Genomic DNA, 23,367 nt, shown 5'->3' on the forward strand with positions numbered 1-23,367 from the left:
TGGCAGTGATTAATATTGCCAATCTTTCTACACACCTGTGACATTTGCTCGGAAATTACACAACTCAGAGATTCTAGAAAGCTGTGAATCACTCCAAAAGCAACCGGTTGGTAATTATGTCAAATGATTTTATTTAAGCAAGTTAAGAGAGAGACACATTCAGCAAAGGCTTTTTATTACTAGGCTGTCTCATTAAGGAACAATAACTTGGTGTCACCTCACTTTCAGACAGGCTGTCACAGCTTGGACATGTACTGGAAAAATAGATCCCTTATTCCAACAAATCACATTGGTATTTGGACATGTCTTCCACCTCTACCATTCACTTACAGAACATCAGCTTGTACTCCGACGCACACTTTCCTGAAACCATTTCTACATGTACCATTTACGGTTCCTCTTCCCACACCAAGACCCAAACACAGATATACGCTTCACTCTCGTCTTCATCAAAACTCCTCTTCTGCGTTCCTGCAGCGGGATTGTTTGAGCAGAGACAGGCGAGCCATCACCTCGGACACAGACAGCTCCCCGTGAACCTTGTTGTCTCTGGTGCGCACATTGACACGGTTAGTCATCTTCTCCTTCTCTCCAACCACTGCCAAAATACAAGGCAACAGCTTGACATAACACCCCACACACAGCTACCCTAACACTGTCCCCACTCCCAATGCTGACATCAAAAGCTGTGGGTGGTTGGCCAGCTTGGACGACCATTTGCCTTCCAGCAGACCATTTAGAAATGTTTATTTTGACTTAAGTAAGAATCTTGCAGACAGCTGTGCTGCTAAATTACACCCAGGCTGACTGCTACAAATCAAATATTCATTTATGTCTTGATTACAACTTGAATGTAGAAATAAAATTTATTCTTAAAAAATACAGAAACCAAAGTAACATTTTCTTTTTTATGACATTTTAATTTATGCCTGTGCAGCTAAAAACAGGGGGAAAAAATGAATGTTTCCAAGTTTCTGGATAATAACATTATAGTAATATCCATGTGTTGTTTTTTTTACACAACATCATGTCTGTTATTTAAATAAATTACAGTAAAGAAATAAAAAGAAATACATTTAGTTAACAACGAGGGTAAAACAACAGACCTTAAATATACATAGCTTCAGCTTTTTCTTTTTTTTTTAATTGACTCATCGAGAGATTTAGATTTATCAATTCTGCTGCATGAGAAGAGTCCAGCAAAAAATTAAATCCCTCACAGACAAAAATGAAGCAGGTAAAAACATCAAAAACACGAAATATTGGTTTAGTGTGATGATCTTGCATTATGTGGGTTAGTGAAACTATAAAGTGTTTCTGGGAACACTCACCAAGGATGAAGTTGTACTGTGCCAACTGAGCGTTTCGAATTTTCTTGTTTAGAAGACAACTAGAGTCCAGGTCAGCCTCTGCCATAAAACCAGCTTCTGTAAACTGCTTACACACCTGAGCATTAACAAAAAAAAAGAAACACAACTTATTATAACCAACAACATAGTCCACAAACATCCCACTCTTCTAAATGAGAAGAAAACATCCATATAACTCTTCATCTTTATGTATGACTGTTTTGTAATAATTCAAACTGATAACAGATTTAAAAAATAGATTTTTCATAGAGAAATCAAGTTCTTCCATGTAGTGACTTTTTTGAAATCATATAAATATAATGATAAAGATGTTGTAGGAGCCCTATTGAGAAAAATGTCCTGTGGGTGTCGCTGTTTTCATGTTTTTCTGTCAATTATAAATTTGTTGATTATCTGACCACAGACAGGTGTGCATGAGCCAGATGGAGAAATGGTTTTTGATCGCTTGTGCGGGAAATGAAGCAAAAGAGTAGTCCAATCCGTTCAGTAGTGTAAATAAATAAAAGAAACAAAGTAATGCAAAGTGGATCGGAGTAAAAGACTCATTTTTCTTCGTCGTATAAGGAAACGACAGCCCGCTTGGCGCGTCAATCAACTCTGGCGTCGCACATCACAAGTGTATCAAAGGAGCTAGAACTTAGTTAAATAGTTTCTAGGCCTTTAGCTCCTACACTTATTAGTCAAAAACCCCTCCTTTCTTTGGATGGATTGATGGAAATCTCGGGATTCGGAAGCCAGTTCGGAGCATCGCTGGATTGTTTTGAGTGATCGAATCAGCTGGACCCAGTGCTGACAGCGAGAAGATCAGCAAGACCCAGGGCAGCCTACGATTCTGTTGGAATCCGATCGGGATATTGGAGTGGACATTTGGAATAATTCGTGGATTTGGACAAGGAAGAGAGCCGACAACTGAAGCCGTCCGTGAAGTTCAGCTCTGCCTTCGGCGCCCAACACTTCTAAAACCCAGAGGTATGAGTAGCGCTACACCTTCAATGGCCATTTAAAAAGTGTGCACACATAACTGAACATAAAATCCAATGCATTGGTTGACTGATTGACGAGACTGCTCAATAAGCGCTTTAAAACTTGTTGAATAAAAGAGGGCGTTGGCATGGAGACGCGTGACGCAACGTCAGACGTAACAGTGGGAGCTGCAGCGTGCACCGCGAACAGAACTAATAGTTTGACTGGCAGTGAAATACATGCTGAAAAGCGAGTGGTTAGACTGACAGCAAAAGCTCTCGCTGATAAACTGGACAGGCTACAAAATAACAGAAAACTGAAATTAAATAAAGCAAGCAACATTAGGAAATCACTGCAAAGTTTAATGGTTAAAGGTGATAAAACAAAGGTTCAAATAGCTCTTGATAAACTTGTTGAGGTTTGTAATGATGCCACATGTATGCATGAATCTTTGTTGGGTTTATTGCCATCAGATGAATGTGAAAAACATGAAACATGGTTTAAAGCCAAAATGTTGTTCAATAATGAATGTATTTCTGAGGGTACAACATGGATTTCTGTGAATGAGGAAAATGTGTTTAAAAATGAGAATGCTGAAGATGACATTGGTCCAAATGACAGTATTTCTAATGTTGAAAGTAAGCCTAGTCTGAGAAGTAAATCAAGCAGAACATCATCTTCAAGAATTAAAGCTCAAGCAGACAAAGCTGCATTGATTGCTCGTATGGCTGCAATAAAACAAAGACATGCTCTGGAGGAACAAGAACTGCAAATCAAGAGGAAAAAGGAAGAACTGGACTTGGAGGCTGAACTAGCAGCTTACACAGCTAAGCTTGCTGTACTGCGAGCTGCAGATGAAGAGTATGAAAATGAAGCCGATGGAATGAATTCTTACTTTGAGAAGCAAAGGCATCATATGGAGACTAAAACACCATTAAATCCTTCAGCGGAGGAATACAAACCAGAAACATGGAAATTAGCCTATCAAAATACTTCAAAGGGACAACAACCGACTCTGCCTATGGATGCAGTACCAAAGGAAACCAAACAAATGGAGTCAGCTGTCAAGTATCAACACAGCATAAGTCTACAACCGGAGCACAACAAGCAAAAAACGGTTCAACAAACTCAATCTCATTCATCAGTTCTAGTTTTAAATGATCACACAAGGCAATTAACTAACTACCATCATTCCAGCAATAACCAACAAGAACAGACTGGGAACTCACCAAATGAACGCATAATTAACATAATGGAGAAGCAAAATGAAATAACATCAGCACTTGTGCAACAGCAGCTTTCAACATCACTACCACCACGAACCATTCCCATATTCGAAGGGGATCCTCTTGAATATAGACGTTTTATTAAGGCTTTTGAGCAAGGAGTGGAAGCAAAAACAGGAAAAGCCGATTGCTTATACTATTTGGAACAGTTTACAAGGGGACAACCACAAGAACTTGTGCGTAGCTGTCAACACATGAGTCCTGAACATGGCTATGCAGTGGCCAAGGATCTTCTTCAGTACCACTTTGGAAATCCTTATAAAATAGCAACAGCTTACAATGAAAAGGCGTTGGCTTGGCAAACAATAAAAGCTGAGGATGTTAAAGCTCTAAAAGCATTTTCTTTATTCCTTCGTTCCTGTTGTAATGTTATGACGGAGCTTCAGCACATGCAAGAACTTGACATGCCTGCAAACATGAGAGCTATAATCTCAAAGTTGCCATACAAAATGAGAGAACATTGGAGAGTCACAGCACATGAAGTTATGGAAAGAACCAACAACAGAGCTCATTTCATTGATCTTGTCGCTTTCATTGAACGACATGTAAAAATTCTTTCAGATCCTCTATTTGGCAACATACAAGATCCTTTATCAAACAATTCTCATGCAAAATCCTTTATAAGACCCAAGGCATTTCCTAAGTTTGGATTCAAAGGAAACACTGTGGCCACTACAGTAACATCAGGTGTATTTAAAAAACCCAGCAACAACAAAGAGTTTCCTAACTGTGTTTTTTGTGCAAAAGGCCATCTATTGGAAAACTGTAAAGCCTTTACAATAATGAAACATAAAGACAAGATTCAGTGGCTTAAAGATAGACAATTATGTTTTGCATGTTTAAGCACTGGTCACGTGAGTCGCATTTGCGAGCAGCGGCTAAAATGTGAGGCCTGTAGTCAAATGCACCCTACTGTGCTCCACATTAAAAGACAGCCCCTAGCTGCAGAGCAGTCAAAGGAGTCCATAGAGAATACACCAACCTTACAGACAACATGTGGACATACAGGGGCCGGAGTGGATTATTGTGCCCTATCTATACTTCCTGTGAAGATCAAGGCAAAAAAGGGAAATTGTGTCATCAAAACACATGCATTTTTGGACCCTGGGAGTTCAGCTACTTTTTGCTCAGAACATCTTATGCAAAAGCTGAATGTTACTGGTAGAAGAACTTCATTTCTCTTGCGTACAATGGGACAGGAGACTGTTGTTCCAGCCTACTCTTTGATTGGTCTAGAAGTGTCTGGTGTAGAAGACCATAATTTTTATCCTCTGCCAGAAGTATTGACACAAAGGAAAATGCCAGTTTCAACTGAGAGCATGGCAACATCTGAACATCTGAAGAAACATCCTCACTTGTCTAAAATTCACATGCCAAAAATAAATGCAGAAGTCGACCTATTAATAGGTACCAACGCCCCCCAGCTACTGGAGCCTTGGGAAGTTATTAACAGCAATGGAAATGGACCATATGCCGTTAAGACAGTGTTGGGATGGGTAGTCAATGGTCCACTGAATGGAAACAGTGGTGTTTTGGAGGAGTGCCCCCACTCTGCTACAGTGAACAGGATCTCTGTGAATAAACTTGAGGAATTGCTGTCCAGTCAGTACAGCTATGAGTTTAATGAAAAGGTTTCAAAAGACAAAGAGATGTCAAGAGAAGATGTAAAGTTTCTAAATACATTGGAAAATTCAGTAACGTTGATTGGCGGACAGTACTGCATGAACTTACCCTTTAGAAATCCTGAGGTTCATTTTCCAAACAACTACAGTGTGGCTAAGCAAAGACTTCAAAGTTTAAAGAAGAGATTTATTCATGATAAAGCTTGGCAAGAGGAGTATTCAAGATACATGAATGAACTTTTCAAGAAATCTTATGCTGAAAGGGTCCCTAAACAGCAGATAAAGGGGAGGGAAGGAAAGGTCTGGTACATCCCTCATCATGGTGTTCAACATCCAAGGAAAAAATCCCTGCGAGTTGTTTTCGATTGTGGAGCCACCTTCAAAGGAGTGTCATTAAATGGAGAGCTCATGCAAGGCCCCAATCTAACAAGTTCATTGCTGGGAGTTCTTACAAGATTCAGACAGGAACCTGTGGCTTTCATGGGTGATATCCAGGCAATGTTCCACCAAGTGAAGGTAATGGAAGAACATAGAGACTTTCTGCGATTTTTATGGTGGCCAGGTGGAGATTTTGCTAAAGAGCCTGAAGAGTATAGGATGACTGTGCATCTGTTTGGTGCCGTTTCATCACCAAGCTGTGCAAGCTTCGCTCTCCAGAAAACAGCAGATGACAACAAATCTGAATTCAAATCAGAGGTTTGTCAAACAGTCAAGAAAAACTTCTATGTTGATGACTGCTTGAAGAGCTCGCCCACGGAGGAGACAGCAGTAAAAATGATGAAAGATCTCATTTTTATGTGCGCCAAAGGAGGGTTCATTTTGGAGAAGTGGATCAGTAACAGTCGAGCCGTTTTGGAAGCTATCACTTCTAGTCAAAGAGCCAAGGACCTGAAGAAGCTGGATTTAGATCGTGATAAACTTCCAGTAGAAAGGGCTTTGGGACTGCAATGGTGTGCAGAGACTGATGTGTTCATGTTTAAAATGGAGATAAAAGAAAAGCCCCTCACCAGACGTGGTGTTTTGTCAGTCACCTGCTCGATCTACGACCCTTTAGGTTTTCTTGCACCAGTCACATTGTGTGCCAAGATGATTCAACAGGAGTTATGCAGAAGAAAATGTGGATGGGATGACACTTTACCACAAGACCTTCGGTCCCAGTGGAAAAAATGGCTTGAAGAATTAGCTCTACTGTCCACATTTGAAGTGAGAAGGTGCATCAAGCCAGTGGGATTTGGAAAAATCAAATGTGCACAATTGCACCATTTTGCAGATGCCAGTGAATGTGGATATGGGACAGTAACCTACATCAGACTGGTAAACCAGAATGATCACATTCACGTAGCCATTTTGCTTGGCAAAGCCAGAGTAACACCTTTAAAACCTATAACAATTCCCAGATTAGAACTAACAGCAGCTGTTCTTGCTGTTAGACTTGATGCAATGCTAAAAACAGAACTAGAGATCTCACTGGAAAGTTCTGTATTTTGGACTGACAGTACTTCCGTGTTGAAGTACATTCGCAATGAAAACAAGCGCTTTCACACGTTCGTAGCAAACAGAATCTCTACTATAAGAGAAGCATCTGAACCCTCACAATGGAGACATGTTTGCTCCAAAGATAATCCAGCTGACAAAGCCTCAAGAGGAATGAAGGCTTCAAGGTTCCTAAAGGACAGCGTATGGCTTAAAGGACCTGAATTTCTTTGGACACATGAATGTGAAGAGCCCACATCATTCACGGAGTTTTCAGTTGATCCTAATGACAAAGAGGTCAGAAAAGAAGAAACTGTAAATGCAATCAGTGGCTGTGATGCTTCTAACCCTACAGAGAAGTTGATTGCCTATTTCTCAGACTGGAGCAAGTTAACGACTGCGGTTGCCTGGATCCTTAGACTTAAATCCATACTCTTGGAAAAGGGTCGACAGAGAAAGCAGTTGAAAACTGTACAGGATGAAACCACAAGGACAAAGCAGAAAAATGTCACACCTGCAACAGACGCAACATTTGGCAAGGTTGACTTCTTAACACTGAGTGATGTGAAGGAAGCTGAATTGGCCATCATACGCTATTGTCAGCAGCAGCGATTTATGAAAGAAATTCATGCACTGATGTCAAACTCAAGTGTGAGTAAACAAAGTTCGATCTACAAATTAGATCCCATCATGGATGATGGACTTCTGAGAGTAGGTGGAAGACTGTGCAAAGGAGCAATGCCCGAAGAAAGCAAGCATCCTCTTATCCTTTCTAAGGACCAGCATATCTCTATGCTCATTCTGAAACACATACATCAACGTCTTGGTCATGGCGGTCGGGCTTATACACTCTCCAAAGTAAGACAAAGATTTTGGATTACAAATGCCAACTCTGCGGTGAGGCGAGTAATTTCCGAGTGTCTATTTTGTCGACGGTTTCATGGGAGATCAGTAACGCAAAAAATGGCTGATCTTCCAAAAGAACTAATCCTTCCGGATCTGCCTCCATTCACCAACACAGGTGTTGATTACTTTGGTCCAGCGGAAGTGAAAAGAGGAAGAGGAACCTGTAAACGCTATGGGGTCATCTTCACTTGCATGGCTAGCCGAGCTGTTCATTTGGAGGTTGCAACATCTCTGGATACAGATGCATGCATTAATGCTTTACGTCGCTTCATTAGCAGAAGAGGACAAGTGAAGCAGCTAAGATCGGATAATGGCACAAATTTCATCGGTGCCAATAAAGAACTGAAAAGAGCATTGTCTGCAATAAACCAAGATAAAATTGCAAGAGTTATGACACAAGCCGGAATACAGTGGAGTTTTAACCCACCAGGAGCTTCACATTTTGGAGGCGTATGGGAGCGTTTAATCCGCCTAATTCGTAAGGTTCTTTGTTCAGTTCTACAGCAGCAGCAACTGGATGATGATGGACTGTCCACAGTACTCTGTGAAATAGAAGCAATTCTAAATGATCTTCCACTCACGAAGATGTCTGATGATCCAAATGACTTGGAACCTCTTACACCAAACCATCTTCTTCTTCTCATGAGGAAACCTGCTCTACCCCCTGGAATATTTGACCCGCAGGACCAGTATGTTAGAAAACGCTGGAAGCAAGTACAATATCTTGCTGATCTTTTCTGGAAAAGGTGGATACGGGAATATTTGCCTTTACTCCAAGAGAGACAGAAATGGAATCAAAGGAAGAGGAATTTGTTAGTCGGGGATATAGTTGTAATCATGGACTCATCAGCTCCCCGTGGTTCCTGGTTACTTGGCAAAGTCTTAGAAGTTTATTCAGACAAAAGGGGACTTGTACGATCTGTGAAACTACAAACTAAATCTAATGTAATCAACAGGCCCATATCAAAACTTTGTTTGTTACAAGAAGTGTGAACTATGTTTGGCTCCTTTTTGTGAGGTATTTGTAAATTGTTATTCAATTGTATAACAATTTAGGGGCCGGTGTGTAGGAGCCCTATTGAGAAAAATGTCCTGTGGGTGTCGCTGTTTTCATGTTTTTCTGTCAATTATAAATTTGTTGATTATCTGACCACAGACAGGTGTGCATGAGCCAGATGGAGAAATGGTTTTTGATCGCTTGTGCGGGAAATGAAGCAAAAGAGTAGTCCAATCCGTTCAGTAGTGTAAATAAATAAAAGAAACAAAGTAATGCAAAGTGGATCGGAGTAAAAGACTCATTTTTCTTCGTCGTATAAGGAAACGACAGCCCGCTTGGCGCGTCAATCAACTCTGGCGTCGCACATCACAAGTGTATCAAAGGAGCTAGAACTTAGTTAAATAGTTTCTAGGCCTTTAGCTCCTACAGATGTAGTTTACCTTGTTAACTTCTTAAAAAAGACTAAAGGCCTTAGGCCTAAAACTGTTGAATTAAGCAACATTGTTATGCCTACATTCATCTGATGAGAAAAAATAATAATTTTACCTAGATTTTACCTGTATTAAATGTCTTAATGTGACAGCAATTCTAAAAACTATTGGTAGGAGAGGAGAGGTAGGAGTAGGAGGCATATGAAAAATTTAATGGATCATATCATTAAAGTAAAGACCTCAGAAATTATGGAAAATATGCTTTTGAATATTTTATCAAATTTGCTTGAAAATTAATTTAAAAAGTGAGATACATAAATAGCTTTGATTTTTTTTAAATGCAGTTTGCATTCTATCTTTTTCCAATTCCTTCCTCTTGATGCATCTTCCTTGTAAATATTTTTTTAAAAAGTCAAACATCTGTACCCAATTCAAATATTAGAATCCAAATGGTTCTTCAAGTGAACACAGATTTTAAAAAATATGCTATGAGATCCTTAAGACTGACCTTCTTTGCATATTCCTCACAGGAAGGGTTGACGGGCACTAGCATCACCTGGCACGGAGAGAGCCACAGAGGCCTGTTGGGTAGGAAAACAGCCGATATCATTCTCATTATTGGAAATGTTTTATTTTCGTTTTTGAAGCAAAAAAAAGTAAAAGAAAATATGTGTTAACTCCTCCTGAGACCCAGCCTGATCATTTGTGTCTTCTGTAGGGGACATGTTTTTGGATTGTGTTCTTTGACTCATTTGGAGTTGTAAGACCTAATGTGATTAAATAAGGACATCCCAGCCTTTTTAATGATATCTTGAGCGTTTGGGTGGGATAAAGGGAAGTTTGGTTCCTATAGGAAATAAAATGGAATCTGTAGAATGATATCAAGAACTGTTTTGGACTTAAACAGGATAGCAGTTGTTCTCGGCCCTATTGAAAGTAGAATGTAGACCCAAAAACCCACACTATTCTGACCAGGCAGATTAGAAAATTGGACCACATCTGCAGATCTTTTGTCATTTTAGATTAAGTTCCACACTCAAAACATCTGGAATCAGTGACGCAGAGAAAAACTAAATTTGGAAAATTAAAAAAAAAAATAGTCTCCATCTTATTCAAAATTCTGCAAAGGCCCTGAGAGTACTTGAAATTTTTGCAGATGGATACCAATTATCTCACAAGCTGAGATATGTCTACACTTGTTCTGTAAATTCTCAGAGCTGAACTTAACACAACCAGTCCCAACACTCAGGTACAGGGGAAGGAGCTTTATTCTGGTACTGATCTGATAATTTTTTCCTTTGTTTTTAAATAAAAAAAACGCAAGGAAAAAAAGATCCTTAAATCCATTCATCAAGGCCACCTGAATCCAGTTTGGAACATAATTTTCAGTTGAATAATTTCCCACATGGCCTCTAATTCTCTGCCACTGTATTTCCTCAAGACCGAGTTTGTTCCCTTGAGCCCAAGTGTCAATGAAATTCACTATTGTGCAATGTCTGTACTGTAGATGACATGTAAAAACTGGTTTATACTGTGCGAAAAGCAAGACGTGCCTCACACGAGCAGCTGTGATATAGATAGAGATAGAGATATAAAAATACATATACACACAAACACAAATTTTTATTTTATTGTAAGCTTGTGACTTTTATCGCAAACCTCTAGCTTTCTTACAAGTGAAGACAATGTGGGGTTCAGCATCTTGCCCAAAGTGACCATCAATCCCTCGATTAAAAGGCAAACCAATTGACTAGCAACAGCTCACCAAAAGCTGCTAAGCTCACCGAGCTACAGTCACTTGTAAGCACTCCTCTGAAATCCTCTGACTAGCAACGCCACTAATGATTTACAGCAAAGGGTGTGGCAGAAATGGCTGTTTTTTGCGTCAGCCTAATGACGCACCCCCATGATAATCATGGTGTGTTTAACATACTCTTGTGGAATTCTTCTTATTATAGAGGCCATATATTAAGAAGATTACGCTTCAAATTGCATTTTGGAGTATTTCTTTATTCAAGTTGTTGTAAATTAGAAAACGGACAAAAATTTCAGTTTGAAAAATATCATAGTGGCAACATAGAAAATACTGGGCAGACCTCCCTGCTCTGTTCCATTAAGATGTAGATGTCTAGATTCATGTATGTCTCAGTTTTCCTCGTCTGAGCGCGCATCTGGGTCAAAACTGTACAGCTGGATAGCTTCAATATTGCTTGCCTTTTTGATTTTATTTTTTTTTAGGTTGGGGTTGTGAGGGGCTCTAAGCTAGCAGGAGAACACGTAAACAGAGAGCTCTCAGCATTGGGAAGGGGGACAGGGGTCGCTCCACGCCAACAGTCCTGCCATAATCATCATCATCATGTCAAACAATCTTTGTTTGACATGATGATTGGGGACACTTTAAAAATAGCACAAAAGATGATCTGAGTGTGTTTTTAGAAGGAGGAAAATCTTTGTGAAGAAGAGGAATAAGATGATTTCGGAGAACCGAATGCAGACAGACGTCACATCCAGGTCAGATAAAGCTGTTTAGGTCTCCTGGAGTGTTCAGCGTGTACACGCACACACAACTCTGCCTTCGATGTTAATCACGCCCGCCTCAATCGTTTGACTGGCCTCACCACAAAGCTGTTGCGCAGCAGAAATGAAAACTGCTTTGGTGATGAGACAAAAAAAACAAGAATACCTTCACCAGTTCGGAAACGTCTCAATTTGAAGTGAAACGCTTTGCTTGATTCAGAAACAGCCTTAAAACGACAATTAAAAATAACAAATAAAAGACTAGATGGAGAGCTGTTACTTCCAAATGGATGTTCCAAGACGTCTCAAACGTTTAGACCGCTGCCCACACTTCACATGACTCCACTCTTTCTGTGTCTATGCCATCATTTCAGTCATCAACGTTATGGTAATCTCTTTGATGTATTTAGTATTATGGGGTTTGATGGTATCTGCTCTGCCTGTTTTACCTCAAGGCATTTGGCTGTTCTATAGGTTCTGGTTCTACTGAAATTCTAGGCCCCATTTGATCCAACACTGACAACTAGACTTAAGGGGTTTTTTATAGTAAGACACATCAGAGTTTTATAGTTTTCAAGAATTTATTTTAAACTAAGCGTAAATTAATGAAAAATAAATTAGATTAATAAAAAGATTTCTAAAAAATGTAACTGTTGTTGATAGATAAGAGGTTCAAACCCAATGTTACCCTCCCCAAAACGTATACTTGCATATTTCCACATTTAACAGCTGATCTACTTTTTATAAAATGTTCATTATTTAACATATTTGTAATACATTTTGTATAATTTGCTTTATACTAGGCTTTTAATAGCATACAATAAACCTTGTTAAGTAATAACTTTAACAGATAAAAAGGATATCACAGAGTTGTATTAAGTCTATTTGCTTATTAAACGAAGAGCCCCAGGCTTGTTTTTAAACTAATATAAGGATTTGAAGTCGATTCAGAATGTCTTTACCATTTCCCGGCATAATTCTCCGTCAGTATGGCAATCATCCTCTCCACTGAGCCCAAGATGGCCCGATGGATGATGACTGGGCGAGCTTTGTCATCACCATCTTTTCTGTTACAGACAACAAGAGATCAGAAAAACAAAGACTCATATCAACAGCTCTGTCCTCATACACACTGTCAATGAAAACAAAAAGCCCAATTTATTACAGCAACTCAGTTTTGTTTAAAAAAAGAAATGTTTAAATTTCACCCTATCAACATGCAAACCATCATAATCCCCTGAAGTGGAAAGAACAAGGCTGACTAAATCAACTTGGTCCGTTTTCGGACCGTTTACCTGCTGCTCAGGGAGTCACATTTGCATACAATTCATCATCTTTGAAACAATACAACTGCAGATCATCTTATCCTGCCTGCTGGAGGTTAAGCTATAATCCTTGGTGCAGCAAAGCCCACAGACTCAGCAGTGTGGCTGTGTTTTGATTAGGTGACTCACCCCACAAAGGTCAGGTTGAAGCGAATGGGCAGCTGGAAGTCTAGCTGAATTGTTGCGCACTGGTGGTAACGTCCAATAGCGTCTTTGATCTTAATGTCGATCTGCAGCGGCACAGAAATTATCCCGTTTGAAGAACCCGGACAATCAAGCTGATGGGATGTTTGGCAGGAAACGTCAAAATTGCTTTCTGACCTTGGGTCCATAAAAAGCGCCATCTCCAGGGTTGAGTTTCCATGGTTCCCCAAACTCATTCAGGCTGTTTTCCAGTTGCTGTCAAACAAGAGGCGTAGCGTCAGAGTTATTTAAGCCCTAACTGCAAAAAGCTCAACTCAAAAGCACAATCAAATGCAGAAGTTTGTTCCTTTGATTTCAATTGAGGCTCAATAATATTGTACTAAACAGCTTTAATCAGAAAAAAACAAATCGACTCAAACAGATGAGTAATGGTTTACTAACAGCACACTGCCCACAACAAGTGAAGGACCTCCGCATGAGTCACAGATGTGATACTACTGGATGACCACATGCATGGCAGGCGACCAGCCTCTTCATAACCAGTGTTGCATCAAAGCAGCTGCTTGTTTCTATTGTGCCACACATTTTGATTACAAAATGAGATTCACAAACACTTGCCTTCTCGGCCTGGTTCCACACTTCTATGTCACCCAGATACTTTTCTGGACGAGTGGAGAGGTGAAGCTGGAAGGAGAATCCGAACACGTTGTAGACGCCGCGCAGGAAATCCAGACAGCCTTTCATCTCCGACTCAATCTGTCATTTTTAACAGGAAAGGGAGTCTGGATTTAGGACATTGGACTAACTTAGTTTTTCCCGAAAGGAACCAATGCTAGTCCACCTGATCCATGGTGCAGAAAATGTGAGCGTCGTCCTGCTGAAAGCGCCGCACTCGCGTCAGCCCGGTCAAAGTTCCCGACAACTCGTTCCTGTGCAGGACCCCGAAATCTGCCAACCTCAAAGGCAGCTCCCGCCAAGAGCGAGGCCTGTGACTGAACATCAGGCTGCAGGACAAAAGCAGAGCAGCCTGTCAAACGGCTGAGATGACTTCTTCAATTATTCACCGTGGGTTTGAGTTGCCCCACATTTACCAGTGACCAGGGCAGTTCATTGGCTTCAGAGCGAAGACATCCTCCTCCACCGGGAACGAGAACATGTTTTCACTGTAGTGCTGCCAGTGGCCAGATGTCTCCCACAACTTGCTGTTGTAAACGTTGGGGGAAGCTACTTCCTGAAAGCCTCTTCTCCAGTACTCGTCCTAGAACAAACAGCAGAACCACATGATCCAAACACTCCAAGTGAACCGCACAGGTACTCCACAGAGCACAGCCACAATATGACTGCTGGCAAAAGTCCCTGCGATGAAAACAGCATTTTATTTAAATACATGAACGACCCGCAGATTCGTTTAGCAGTTATCAGTTGGAGGCTAGTGGAATCTGGAGGAATTATGTGATTCTGTGAATAACAGAAAGGAGTGACAGTACCATAAAAATGCATTTAGGAGAACATTTGGTAAACAGGGTTCCCCGAAATGCAGGTCTTGGTTTTAAATATTTGGAGACGTGTTGGGTAAAAGATGCAAAATCTGTCTATCCATTTTCCCTCACGGTGATAAACACGGGTGACACCATATTGATCTTGGCACCTTTTCCCTACAATCTATGCAAGCTCCTCCAGGCTTGGTCTGCTTTGTGGGAGTGAGTTGTCAAAAGCCTTCGACATGTCAGCTCCTCTCTGCACATACGTCAAAGGTTCCTGCAGAGTTGCTGAACTCGGACGAGAAGTGGAACGTTGAAGTTTTACCCTTTGGAGGGGAGGTCTTCTGCTAAGTTTATAGACCCACTCTGAAGAAAATCGTGTTTTTGGTGTTTTTAACATGTTCTTGTGGCATTTTTCTGATGATGGAGGACATATGTAAAGAAAAATTAAACTTAAAACTGTATTTCTGAGTATTTTTTTAAAATTGTTGTGAATTAGGCAAAAAAAAGCAGTTTGAAAAACAGCTCATTTGGGACAACAAAAAAAAAGCTGAAAAAAAGCTGTTCTGAGCTCTCAGCACTGGGGAGGGGAAAGGAGGCGGGGTTTCCCTTTGCCAACAGTCCCGCCCACAACTCAGAGGCAAATTTGTAATGAACTTCTGCTGCTCTGTAGAGACTAGAAAACAACACAGGTTTTGGCATATTCATAATTAAAAGACCACTGGGATCGCTTTTCAAAATGGCTCAAAAGAGGATTAGAGTGGGTCTTTAAATGGAAAAAACAAAACTTTGACTCTTCACTTTAGGCCAGACACCATCTTGCATTTAGAGTGGTTCGAGCATTACCATGCACAGCAGGCAGGACAGAGCCAGAACCTGGAGGTTGAACCAGTTTTAAAGGTTATTCTTGGTAGGTAGTTTGCGTTTCATTGAAGAGGCAATCACCAGCAGCACGCAGGAAGTGTTAGCATTGCCTGAAGAGCTCTAAACGTGCGACTGTGTTTCAACATCCCGCTGCGTTTTTGCTTGGAAGCTATAAATATATTTCAATAAAAGAGGTGCATTTACAAACTTTAAATGTAAAACAAATCAGAAATCCAGCACCAATTACTTCCTGCAAGATCTCACAGTGAGTAATAACGTGATTTTGATTGAGTGTGTTAATCAGTGTTGAGCCCTTACTCGGATGAACTCCGTGAGCGTGTTGTAGATGTAAGCTCCACGCGGCAGGAAGAAGCAGCTGCCGGGACTGAGATCGTGGAAGAAGAAGAGCTCCTGATCCTGCCAGGAAGAAGACAAAAGCCACTTTTTAAGGACACAGCCAGTGAGAAACTACAGTACACAGCAGGGAGGCACCCAATCATCACACACTGACAGCCATCTTGCACCTTTACAACTGCAGATCAGAGTGAACTTCTTGACTCTTTTTTTTTTTAAGAAAGTTGAATTTGTCAAAATTAGGTTTTGAGGCTGAAATCCTCACTACCAGCAGACTTGCACACCTTTAATAAAAGCTGGTACACTTTAACAGTTATTTTTATTTAAGGGAACATTAAGACGAAAAGTACAAAGACACATTGACTAAATTATCAGTTAAGATGGAAAAACCCAAAATGATCCCTAAAATAATTAAAAACGTACGAACAAATTAGAAGAATGCTGAAAAGAATTGACCCAAAAAAAAGACAAATCTTTTGTTTTCTGTTTAAAATAGAACTTATAAAGCAGCTGACGTAGTCACTGCAATCAAACAGTTTGTGGTTGTCAGTGAGTCCTCCACACCCGTAAACAAGTAATTTAGTCCACTATTTGAGAGGAAGCTGCTCCAAACGTCTCGGGTTTAAGGGATGCTCTGAGCGAGTTTCAGCTCCTACCACACACATCCAAGTGTGGGCTCATAGAAAGCCACATCAGATGTTTTTTTTCTTTGCCATTCATGGAAGTTTTTTTAGCCGTTTTGTGTTTTGGGTCATTATCCTCTTGGAAGTCGCTTGCTTCACCATTAAGACCGTTCCTCAGTATTATATTTGCAATGCGTAAAGACTGAGCTGGTGTTGCAGTTTTAGTTTTGTCTCATCTGCAAAATGAACATTCTTCCAGATTTGTTGCTGATATGCATTGTGGAAATGCCAGTCTAACTTCATTGTTTTCAGTGGTGGTATGACTATGGTTGTATTTAGTTTTGTGTCTTCTTTTCCCCCCTGTGTTTTGTGTATTTTTATTTCTAACAGAGTAGAACCTGTATTTTTATTTCATTTTTTTTAGATCTTTGTGTGTCTTTCTGTCACTTCCAGGTGTGGCTCCCATTGGACCAGAGCTGATGGAGGCGAGAGGGGAGCTTTGCTGCAGCCCGTCTTCTGTGCAGCTTGGCGCTCTTCTCCGCCTGTTATGTCGCCTGTGTTGCACTTTGTAGTTTGTAGTGTTTTGTGTTCAGGCCCACTCTGTGTAGTCTTTTGTTTGGTGCAGTTATGCTTTAAGTGAAGCTGTAGGGATAAACATACATTTTATTTCTCATTTTCTCCCGTTTGTGTTAGTCTAGGGGACAGTAGTGTTTGTCATGGTTTTCCCTTTTCTTGCATTCACAGGTGAGCTTTCTGACTTTTAGATAGAATGAGGTTTTGTTTGTTATTTTGGCCGCCTTGGTTCACCTTTAAGTTATTGTTTGTTATTTATCAAAAAATATGTTATTTTGTATGGTTACAATCTTTTGGTGGTTTTTATTGAAGTCAGGGCAGAGAACATAACTTTTATATTATGCATCGGTTTTCCTCTTGCAGTCGTGTCGCGGTATTCCACAGCCAACTTCTAAGAAGCTCGCAGTCTCATAATTTCACTCGACATTAAAATGAATCAGATGAACAAAAAACAAAAATTTAGGAGCAACATCTGATTTTAAAGATTTTCTGTAAATTATCGATTAATTTAGTCAGTTTCAAATTAGTGATGTTGATTTTTCTTTCAGTTATAGCTTTAATCTACTTTTTATAACCTTTTTTTTAAGCTTATACTCTTTTATTTATACTTTTCACTCAACTTTCCACTTCCTTTTTATACTACCTAATACTACCAGCTTTACAGTGTGTAGTGTTTCTAATTCCCCCTCTGGGGTTTATTAAAGTACTATTGGATTGAGTTGACTATTCCTGAGAAGTTTGGTTCTTTATTTTAAAATGGCCTATTTTATTTTAATTTTTTTTTAAGAGGCCGACTACACCACTAGTTTTCGCGATCGGGGATAAAAATGCATGGTTTAAAAAGAAGAAGGAAAAAAAAGGGGACATTTGTTCCATGTCTCTGTGACATTTTGACAAAAGCATGCCATTTATAGCTAAAGAAATCAGCCCGCTTTTGCGAGGAAAAAGCGGTCACAGCTGGACATGCGCGGGCACACCTGAAGAAAAACAAACTGTTTTCATAGCGTTTCCAAGATGCCAGGTCCAAATGGAAAGGCTTGACCTGGGGATGTGTCATGGAGCACCATCTTTACCACAACATGCCGCTTTTGCCACCAGCCTCCAACAGGAATCAGCACCATTATCCTGGCACTCTTGTTTAATATGGAGCTGTGTTATGATAAGTGCTGAACGACACCGCTATCGTCTGGGTCTACCCTGCTGGGAAACCAGCTGGAGTGCTCTGATGACTCATGGGTGGTCTGAATGTGCCAGCAGGAGGAGTCACAGCGCCCCCAGCTGGTACGTGCAGGCAGCAGCAGCAGGAGACTACAACGACTTACTTTCCCAATCTTGCGATGGTCTCTGGTCTTTGCCTCCTCCTGGAAGCGCTCCCACTCCTTAAGCATTTTTGAGTCTGGGAAGGAAATCCCATAGATCCTTTGGAGAGTTTCCATGTCGGAGCGCCCCTCCCAGTAGGTGGAGGAGTTCTGTGGACAGAAATAGAAGTGGTAAAACAAAACCCCTATAATGGTAGCTCCAAAAAAATAAAGCCTATGGTTCTTGGATTGCAATGATAAAGTGAATTTTCCACCTTGTAAATCTTCATAGCCTTGATTTTGCCTGTATGTCTGACATGTGGACCTCTGCATAAATCAATTAGGGGCCCACATCTATAAAACATGAATGCATGTGCAATTTATTGAATCTACAAGGAGATGTTAACGTTTTAAAACGACATAAAAATAAGCAGCTTACCTGTAGACTGTAGTAGTGGGAGTGGAGACTTTCTCATTCAGAATGCGGCACTTGAATTTGTTGTACTGGTGGAAGAGAGAAAGTTCAAAAGAGACCATTTTTACCTCCCAAAAAAACATACATACCTGAAAGTCAACAGATATCCACATGTACTCACTTTAAACATTTTAAGGAGAGTCTCTTTGCTGAGCTCAAGCCTTTCGAATGGCTGCTTTTCCTTCATCACAGACTTACACAACACCTCCAAGTCGCCAAACTCACTGCTGGAAATGGCTCTGATAAAAACAAAGTGCATCCTAAAAGCTCATACCAACATTTCATTCAAACTTTACATAACAAAATTGCCTTTTTATTAATTGGATTTTTGAGAAAAACATTTTTTTTTTGTCAAAAAAACCCTTTTATGTCCAAAAATAAAAGGAGCATCCTCAGATCTGTTTTATTTTCCCCAAATGAAAAATAAAACCGATCTTGAAAGTGATTATACCAACAATTATGGGTATTGGACTCGGCTCTGAAAAGACTTGCTCACTTCTGGTCACCCAGGAACATGTCATAGTAGAAGCCGTTCTCTATGGGGGGTCCATAACACAAACAGCCCCCATAAAAGCGCTCCATCGCTTCACCCAAGACGTGAGCACTGGAGTGCCAGTACACCTGGGAACAAGATTGAGACAAGTGTGACATTTTATTCATATTTTTAAAAAAGTTTAAAGAGAATGCAATATTTTCTAACGCTGTTGTTTGAAATAAGTCACAATGACATATACAGATAAAGTGTGTATTATGCTGAAGTATCTGGTAGTAACTCCTCAAAACACTGACTTTCTCTTGAAATATCCGTTTAGATTAAATGGCCTTACATGTTCTTTAGTCTGCAATGTTAGAACTCTGACTGAATCTTTGCACCTTGAATGGAACAAATGAAGGCCAGCCCAAACCATTATTCCGTCACCACACAGGGCTCCAGACTAACTTTTTTCACCAGGAGCACAGTGGCCCCTAACTGAAAATTTTAGGGGCACAACCAGAAGATTTAGGGGCGCATACCGTCAACATGCAAACCAGATCTACTAATTTCCACTGTATTACGAATAAATACTTTAATAATAGATGCAGAAATTACAATGTGCTGTTTCTAATTCAGTGTCACATTTTATTCTTCACTTTTGAAAATGCAACAAGATAAACTGACAGCAGCATCGCTGTCATGACAGTACAAATAGTAAAGAAAACGGATGGAAATTTATCTTTGTGACACCAAATAGGTACAGCCAAGATGCACAATAAGCGTGTTTGAGATCACCCAGGTGGACTCAACGCTGCGCAGATCACCTGGTGTGTGACATATATTTTTGTTTTTGCTCCAACATCAACTGTCAATCATCGTTGGTCTCCCCAACGATCCAGGCGAGCCGCCGGTTCATCTCAAACACGTCTATCGTTGCATTTTCCCCACGTATTTTCAGTGTGTCTAAAACTAATGTTGTTGTTGCCCGCACGTGTTTAATGTTCAAGCCCCGTTAGCTGTCACGCATGTACGTGGGGGACATTTATTCTCCTCAGCTGACCCGACTCCCGCGGGAGCGGTGTGCTGCCGTAACAGCCGTGCATAACCGTTTGATGCGCCGCCTTAACCCTAACAAAAACCCTAAACCTTCCTCCGGTTCTGTGAGACCCAGAGAAAAGTTCAGCACGGACTGCATGTATTTAGAAAATTACGAGCGAATAGATACGTTCTAGAAAGGAAAGTAAGGAACTCCTTAATGTGGTCCGGGGAGGGAGGGGGCTGTCAGGTGTCCTGCTTTCAAGCCCTGTCACTGTCCCGCCCCCAACAGTCATTTACCCCACTGTGATTGGTTGGTCATCTCCGTGGACGACAATGAAAAAGTGTCATTCATTAAAACTGGCGGGCTGCAGTAACATTAAAATTTCATTTTGAGCGGGGGCCACAAAATATCATCTTGGGGGCCGCAAATAGCCTGCGGGCCGCGAGTTTGAGACCCCTGCTGTACACTCTGTCACTGGTACACTAGCCGCAGGCCGGAAGAACGAATCAATAGTTCGCTTGCTCATAGCTCAGACGCACATATCAGGTTGTGATGATATTTATTTGTTATTCCTTCCCACAGATGTTTACGCCGCTCGATTATCTCTAGGCCCCGCCCCCTCCACGCATTTTTGCCACTTACAGTGACTTATTCTTCTCACACGCAGTGGCCGCTTCACAGACGAGCATCACGCGAGAATGTGTGCTCGCGTTTCATGAGTATGTGCGCGAGTGTGTGTCTGCCTGCGTGTGCGCTCGCGTCTCAAATTATTTCATTGATTATCGATGTGCCCCCTCCACATTTAATGTATAAAAAAATACGGAGGGTGGGGGAGGCAAATTTACTGGTCGCACATGTGCGACTGGATGTAAAATTCAGTCGCACAGTCTCAAATTTTGGTCGCAAAATGCGAGCAATTGGTCGCAGTCTGGAGCCCTGCCACATGATTAGAAAAATGGGGAAGAAGATTTTTGTTTTCATGAGAATTTTTTCAAGTACTCATAAAAATACAAAAAAAAAAAAACTTTTATTTAACCTTTATTTACCCAGGAAATGTCTCCTTGAGATTAAGAATTGTTTTTCAAGGGAGTCCTGGCTAGGAGGAAACAATAAGTTACATTTAGAATTAAATTTAAACATTTAAAAAATAAAATAAATAAAAATGACAGCTTATGTAAAACAGGTACAGTTAAGTGTGACTGTCTCCCATTAATAATAAACAAAAGTGAGAGTAATACTCTTTTGGGAAAGGAGGAGTCCTCATCTTGCAGTCATTACTCAAGTAAACCGGGGAAAAAAAAATAATTCTGTGTTTCAAACGTTTAGTTTATGTACAAAATATGAAACACTTGGATGTATAATGCTGGGGTTAGCATTTTCCACAAATAATGAACAACAACAAGTTTTTCTATTTATTGTTTCTATCTAATAGAATGCCTAATGCAAACGAAAGTCTGTACTGGAATCCAGATTAAAGTTTAATCATGATTTTTTATAGAAAAGAATACAAGTACAATAAACATACATAGTTTTAGTGCTATAAAATGCAATATTGAAACGGAAAAACAATCAACTCCAGTTAGTTTCAGGTTGTTTGGGTCAAAAAAAACATTTATTTTTATTCTACATCTGCATTATCTAGCTCCACTGAAGAGGATTCTAAAAAAGCTATGAAGACATTTTAGCAAATCGCTCTATTAAGATTTTTATCCCTGAGATTTTGCAAAAATCACACCAAATTTAATTAAAATCCCAGAAATGTATAGTTACATTAGAAAAACTGGAATCATAAAACTTCTTAGGAGCACAAAAAGTTACTTCAGAGTAAAGGAATTTGTGTTTTTATATGAGGTCTTTGGTAATAATAAAATATTTGTTATTTTTTGAGAATGGGCTTCTATCCTTCACATTTGTGTTCTAAGGTAAAATTGTACAATACAAAAGAAAATGAGAAGAAAATGTACCATTTACATTTTCTTGGATCTAATAGCAAGACATTTTTAAACACACAGCGTACTCACAGCTTGAGCGTCTTCATTGTCAAAGCGTAAAAGCTCAAGAGAGCAGTCCTGCTGGAGGGGTCTGTCCAGATCCCAAAGCTCACCATTCACTCGAGAAATCACTGCATTGTCAGCCAGGCCCTGGCTGAAAGATGAAGTGCATCACAGTTGCCTCACAAATGTTGCCTTCAGCAACATGCTGCAGATTTCTATGATCATCACCTGATCTCGCAGGCCACCTGATAAGGTGTGGTGACCCAGGATTTGGCCGCCACCTTTTGCCCGTCTGGCAGCTCCACCGTGATGTCCTTGCTGTTCTGGGATCTTTTGGCCAGCAGGGCATCACTCTCTTTCTTTAGACTCTCATAGAGGGCGAGGCGCTCAGAGATGTAACCAGGCCAGGGATTCAGCTTCAGCAGGAAAAAATAGAAAGGAAAATCAAGAAAATAATGTCAGATTCATTTATTTATTTATTAGGCTGATGGATCTTACACGTTTACCTCCTTTGCACCTCCTCCAGATTGTTCCTTGTTTTGGTTTTTCTCCTTCTTGTTCTTGTCATTTGTTTTGGGGAGTGAGGGTTTCACCTGGTAAAGAATATAGTTTTTTTTTTAAAATATAATTTAAAGAGGATTTTTAGCCACAATTTTAATGTCAAATCATTAGCTGTCTTAATATCAAAGTAGTAACAGAGAACAGGGCTGCTATTTTTGGACTTGGTTGTTTTGGTTGACCATAACGGAGGGCCTGACTCCTGTCCTCTGGCATAAATGATCAAAAACGCCTATTATGCTTGCCAGTCTCGACTCCTACCCCGTTTGTCTGCTGGTGTTTGTTCCTTTCGTGGGCTGTGGCCTCCTTAGCCCCTTGCCGTTTATTTCGCGGCGCCTCCTCCTTCTCCTTCTCCTTCTCCAGCTCCAGCTCCGCCTGCAGACCTCGCCGGAGGTGCAGTAGCCGGTACTTGAGCTTCTCATTCTCCGCCTGCAGGCTCTCCAACTCGGGTGTAACAGCCGTGATACAGGCGGCGTCGAGGCCGTTGCTCAGTCCGTCATGGAGACTAGAGACCTCCTTCATGAGGAGTCGAATTTGCTCCTCTTGTGCGGCCAAACGTGCTGCTAACCACTCAGCCATTTTTAAAAGACCGTTAGCAG

General features: G+C 40.6%; 1 protein-coding gene across 1 annotated transcript; it reads right to left on the reverse strand.

The window, feature by feature from the left end:
- Positions 1–107: 107 nt before the first annotated feature.
- On the reverse strand, positions 108–23,347 carry tars3 (threonyl-tRNA synthetase 3). Its single transcript, XM_004067451.5, has 19 exons — positions 23,030–23,347; positions 22,717–22,803; positions 22,439–22,626; positions 22,238–22,361; positions 19,199–19,323; positions 18,824–18,941; positions 18,667–18,731; positions 18,503–18,581; positions 18,252–18,398; positions 15,698–15,796; positions 14,126–14,292; positions 13,876–14,038; positions 13,653–13,790; positions 13,212–13,289; positions 13,020–13,120; positions 12,528–12,632; positions 9,557–9,629; positions 1,332–1,446; positions 108–598 (listed from the first exon to the last, which is right to left on the reverse strand). Exons 1-19 carry the CDS (start codon positions 23,345–23,347, stop codon positions 450–452), a joined length of 2,439 nt encoding a protein of 812 aa, XP_004067499.1. The 3' UTR covers positions 108–449.
- Positions 23,348–23,367: the final 20 nt, after the last annotated feature.

This window comes from Oryzias latipes, chromosome 3, assembly GCF_053564925.1.
Source record: "Oryzias latipes strain Hd-rR chromosome 3, Olatipes_Hd-rR_3.1".
Lineage (NCBI taxonomy): Eukaryota > Metazoa > Chordata > Actinopteri > Beloniformes > Adrianichthyidae > Oryzias > Oryzias latipes.

What these genes read in the sequence shown, in the direction of transcription:
- tars3 (XM_004067451.5), bottom strand. Translation starts at nt 23,347, where the DNA reads ATGGCTGAGTGGTTAGCAGCACGTTTGGCCGCACAAGAGGAGCAAATT. An exon ending in TTTTCTGCACCATGGATCAG is followed by an intron (nt 13,791 to 13,875) that starts GTGGACTAGCAT and finishes TAAAAATGACAG; the next exon opens with ATTGAGTCGGAGATGAAAGG. An exon ending in GCGCTTTTTATGGACCCAAG is followed by an intron (nt 13,121 to 13,211) that starts GTCAGAAAGCAA and finishes GTGCCGCTGCAG; the next exon opens with ATCGACATTAAGATCAAAGA.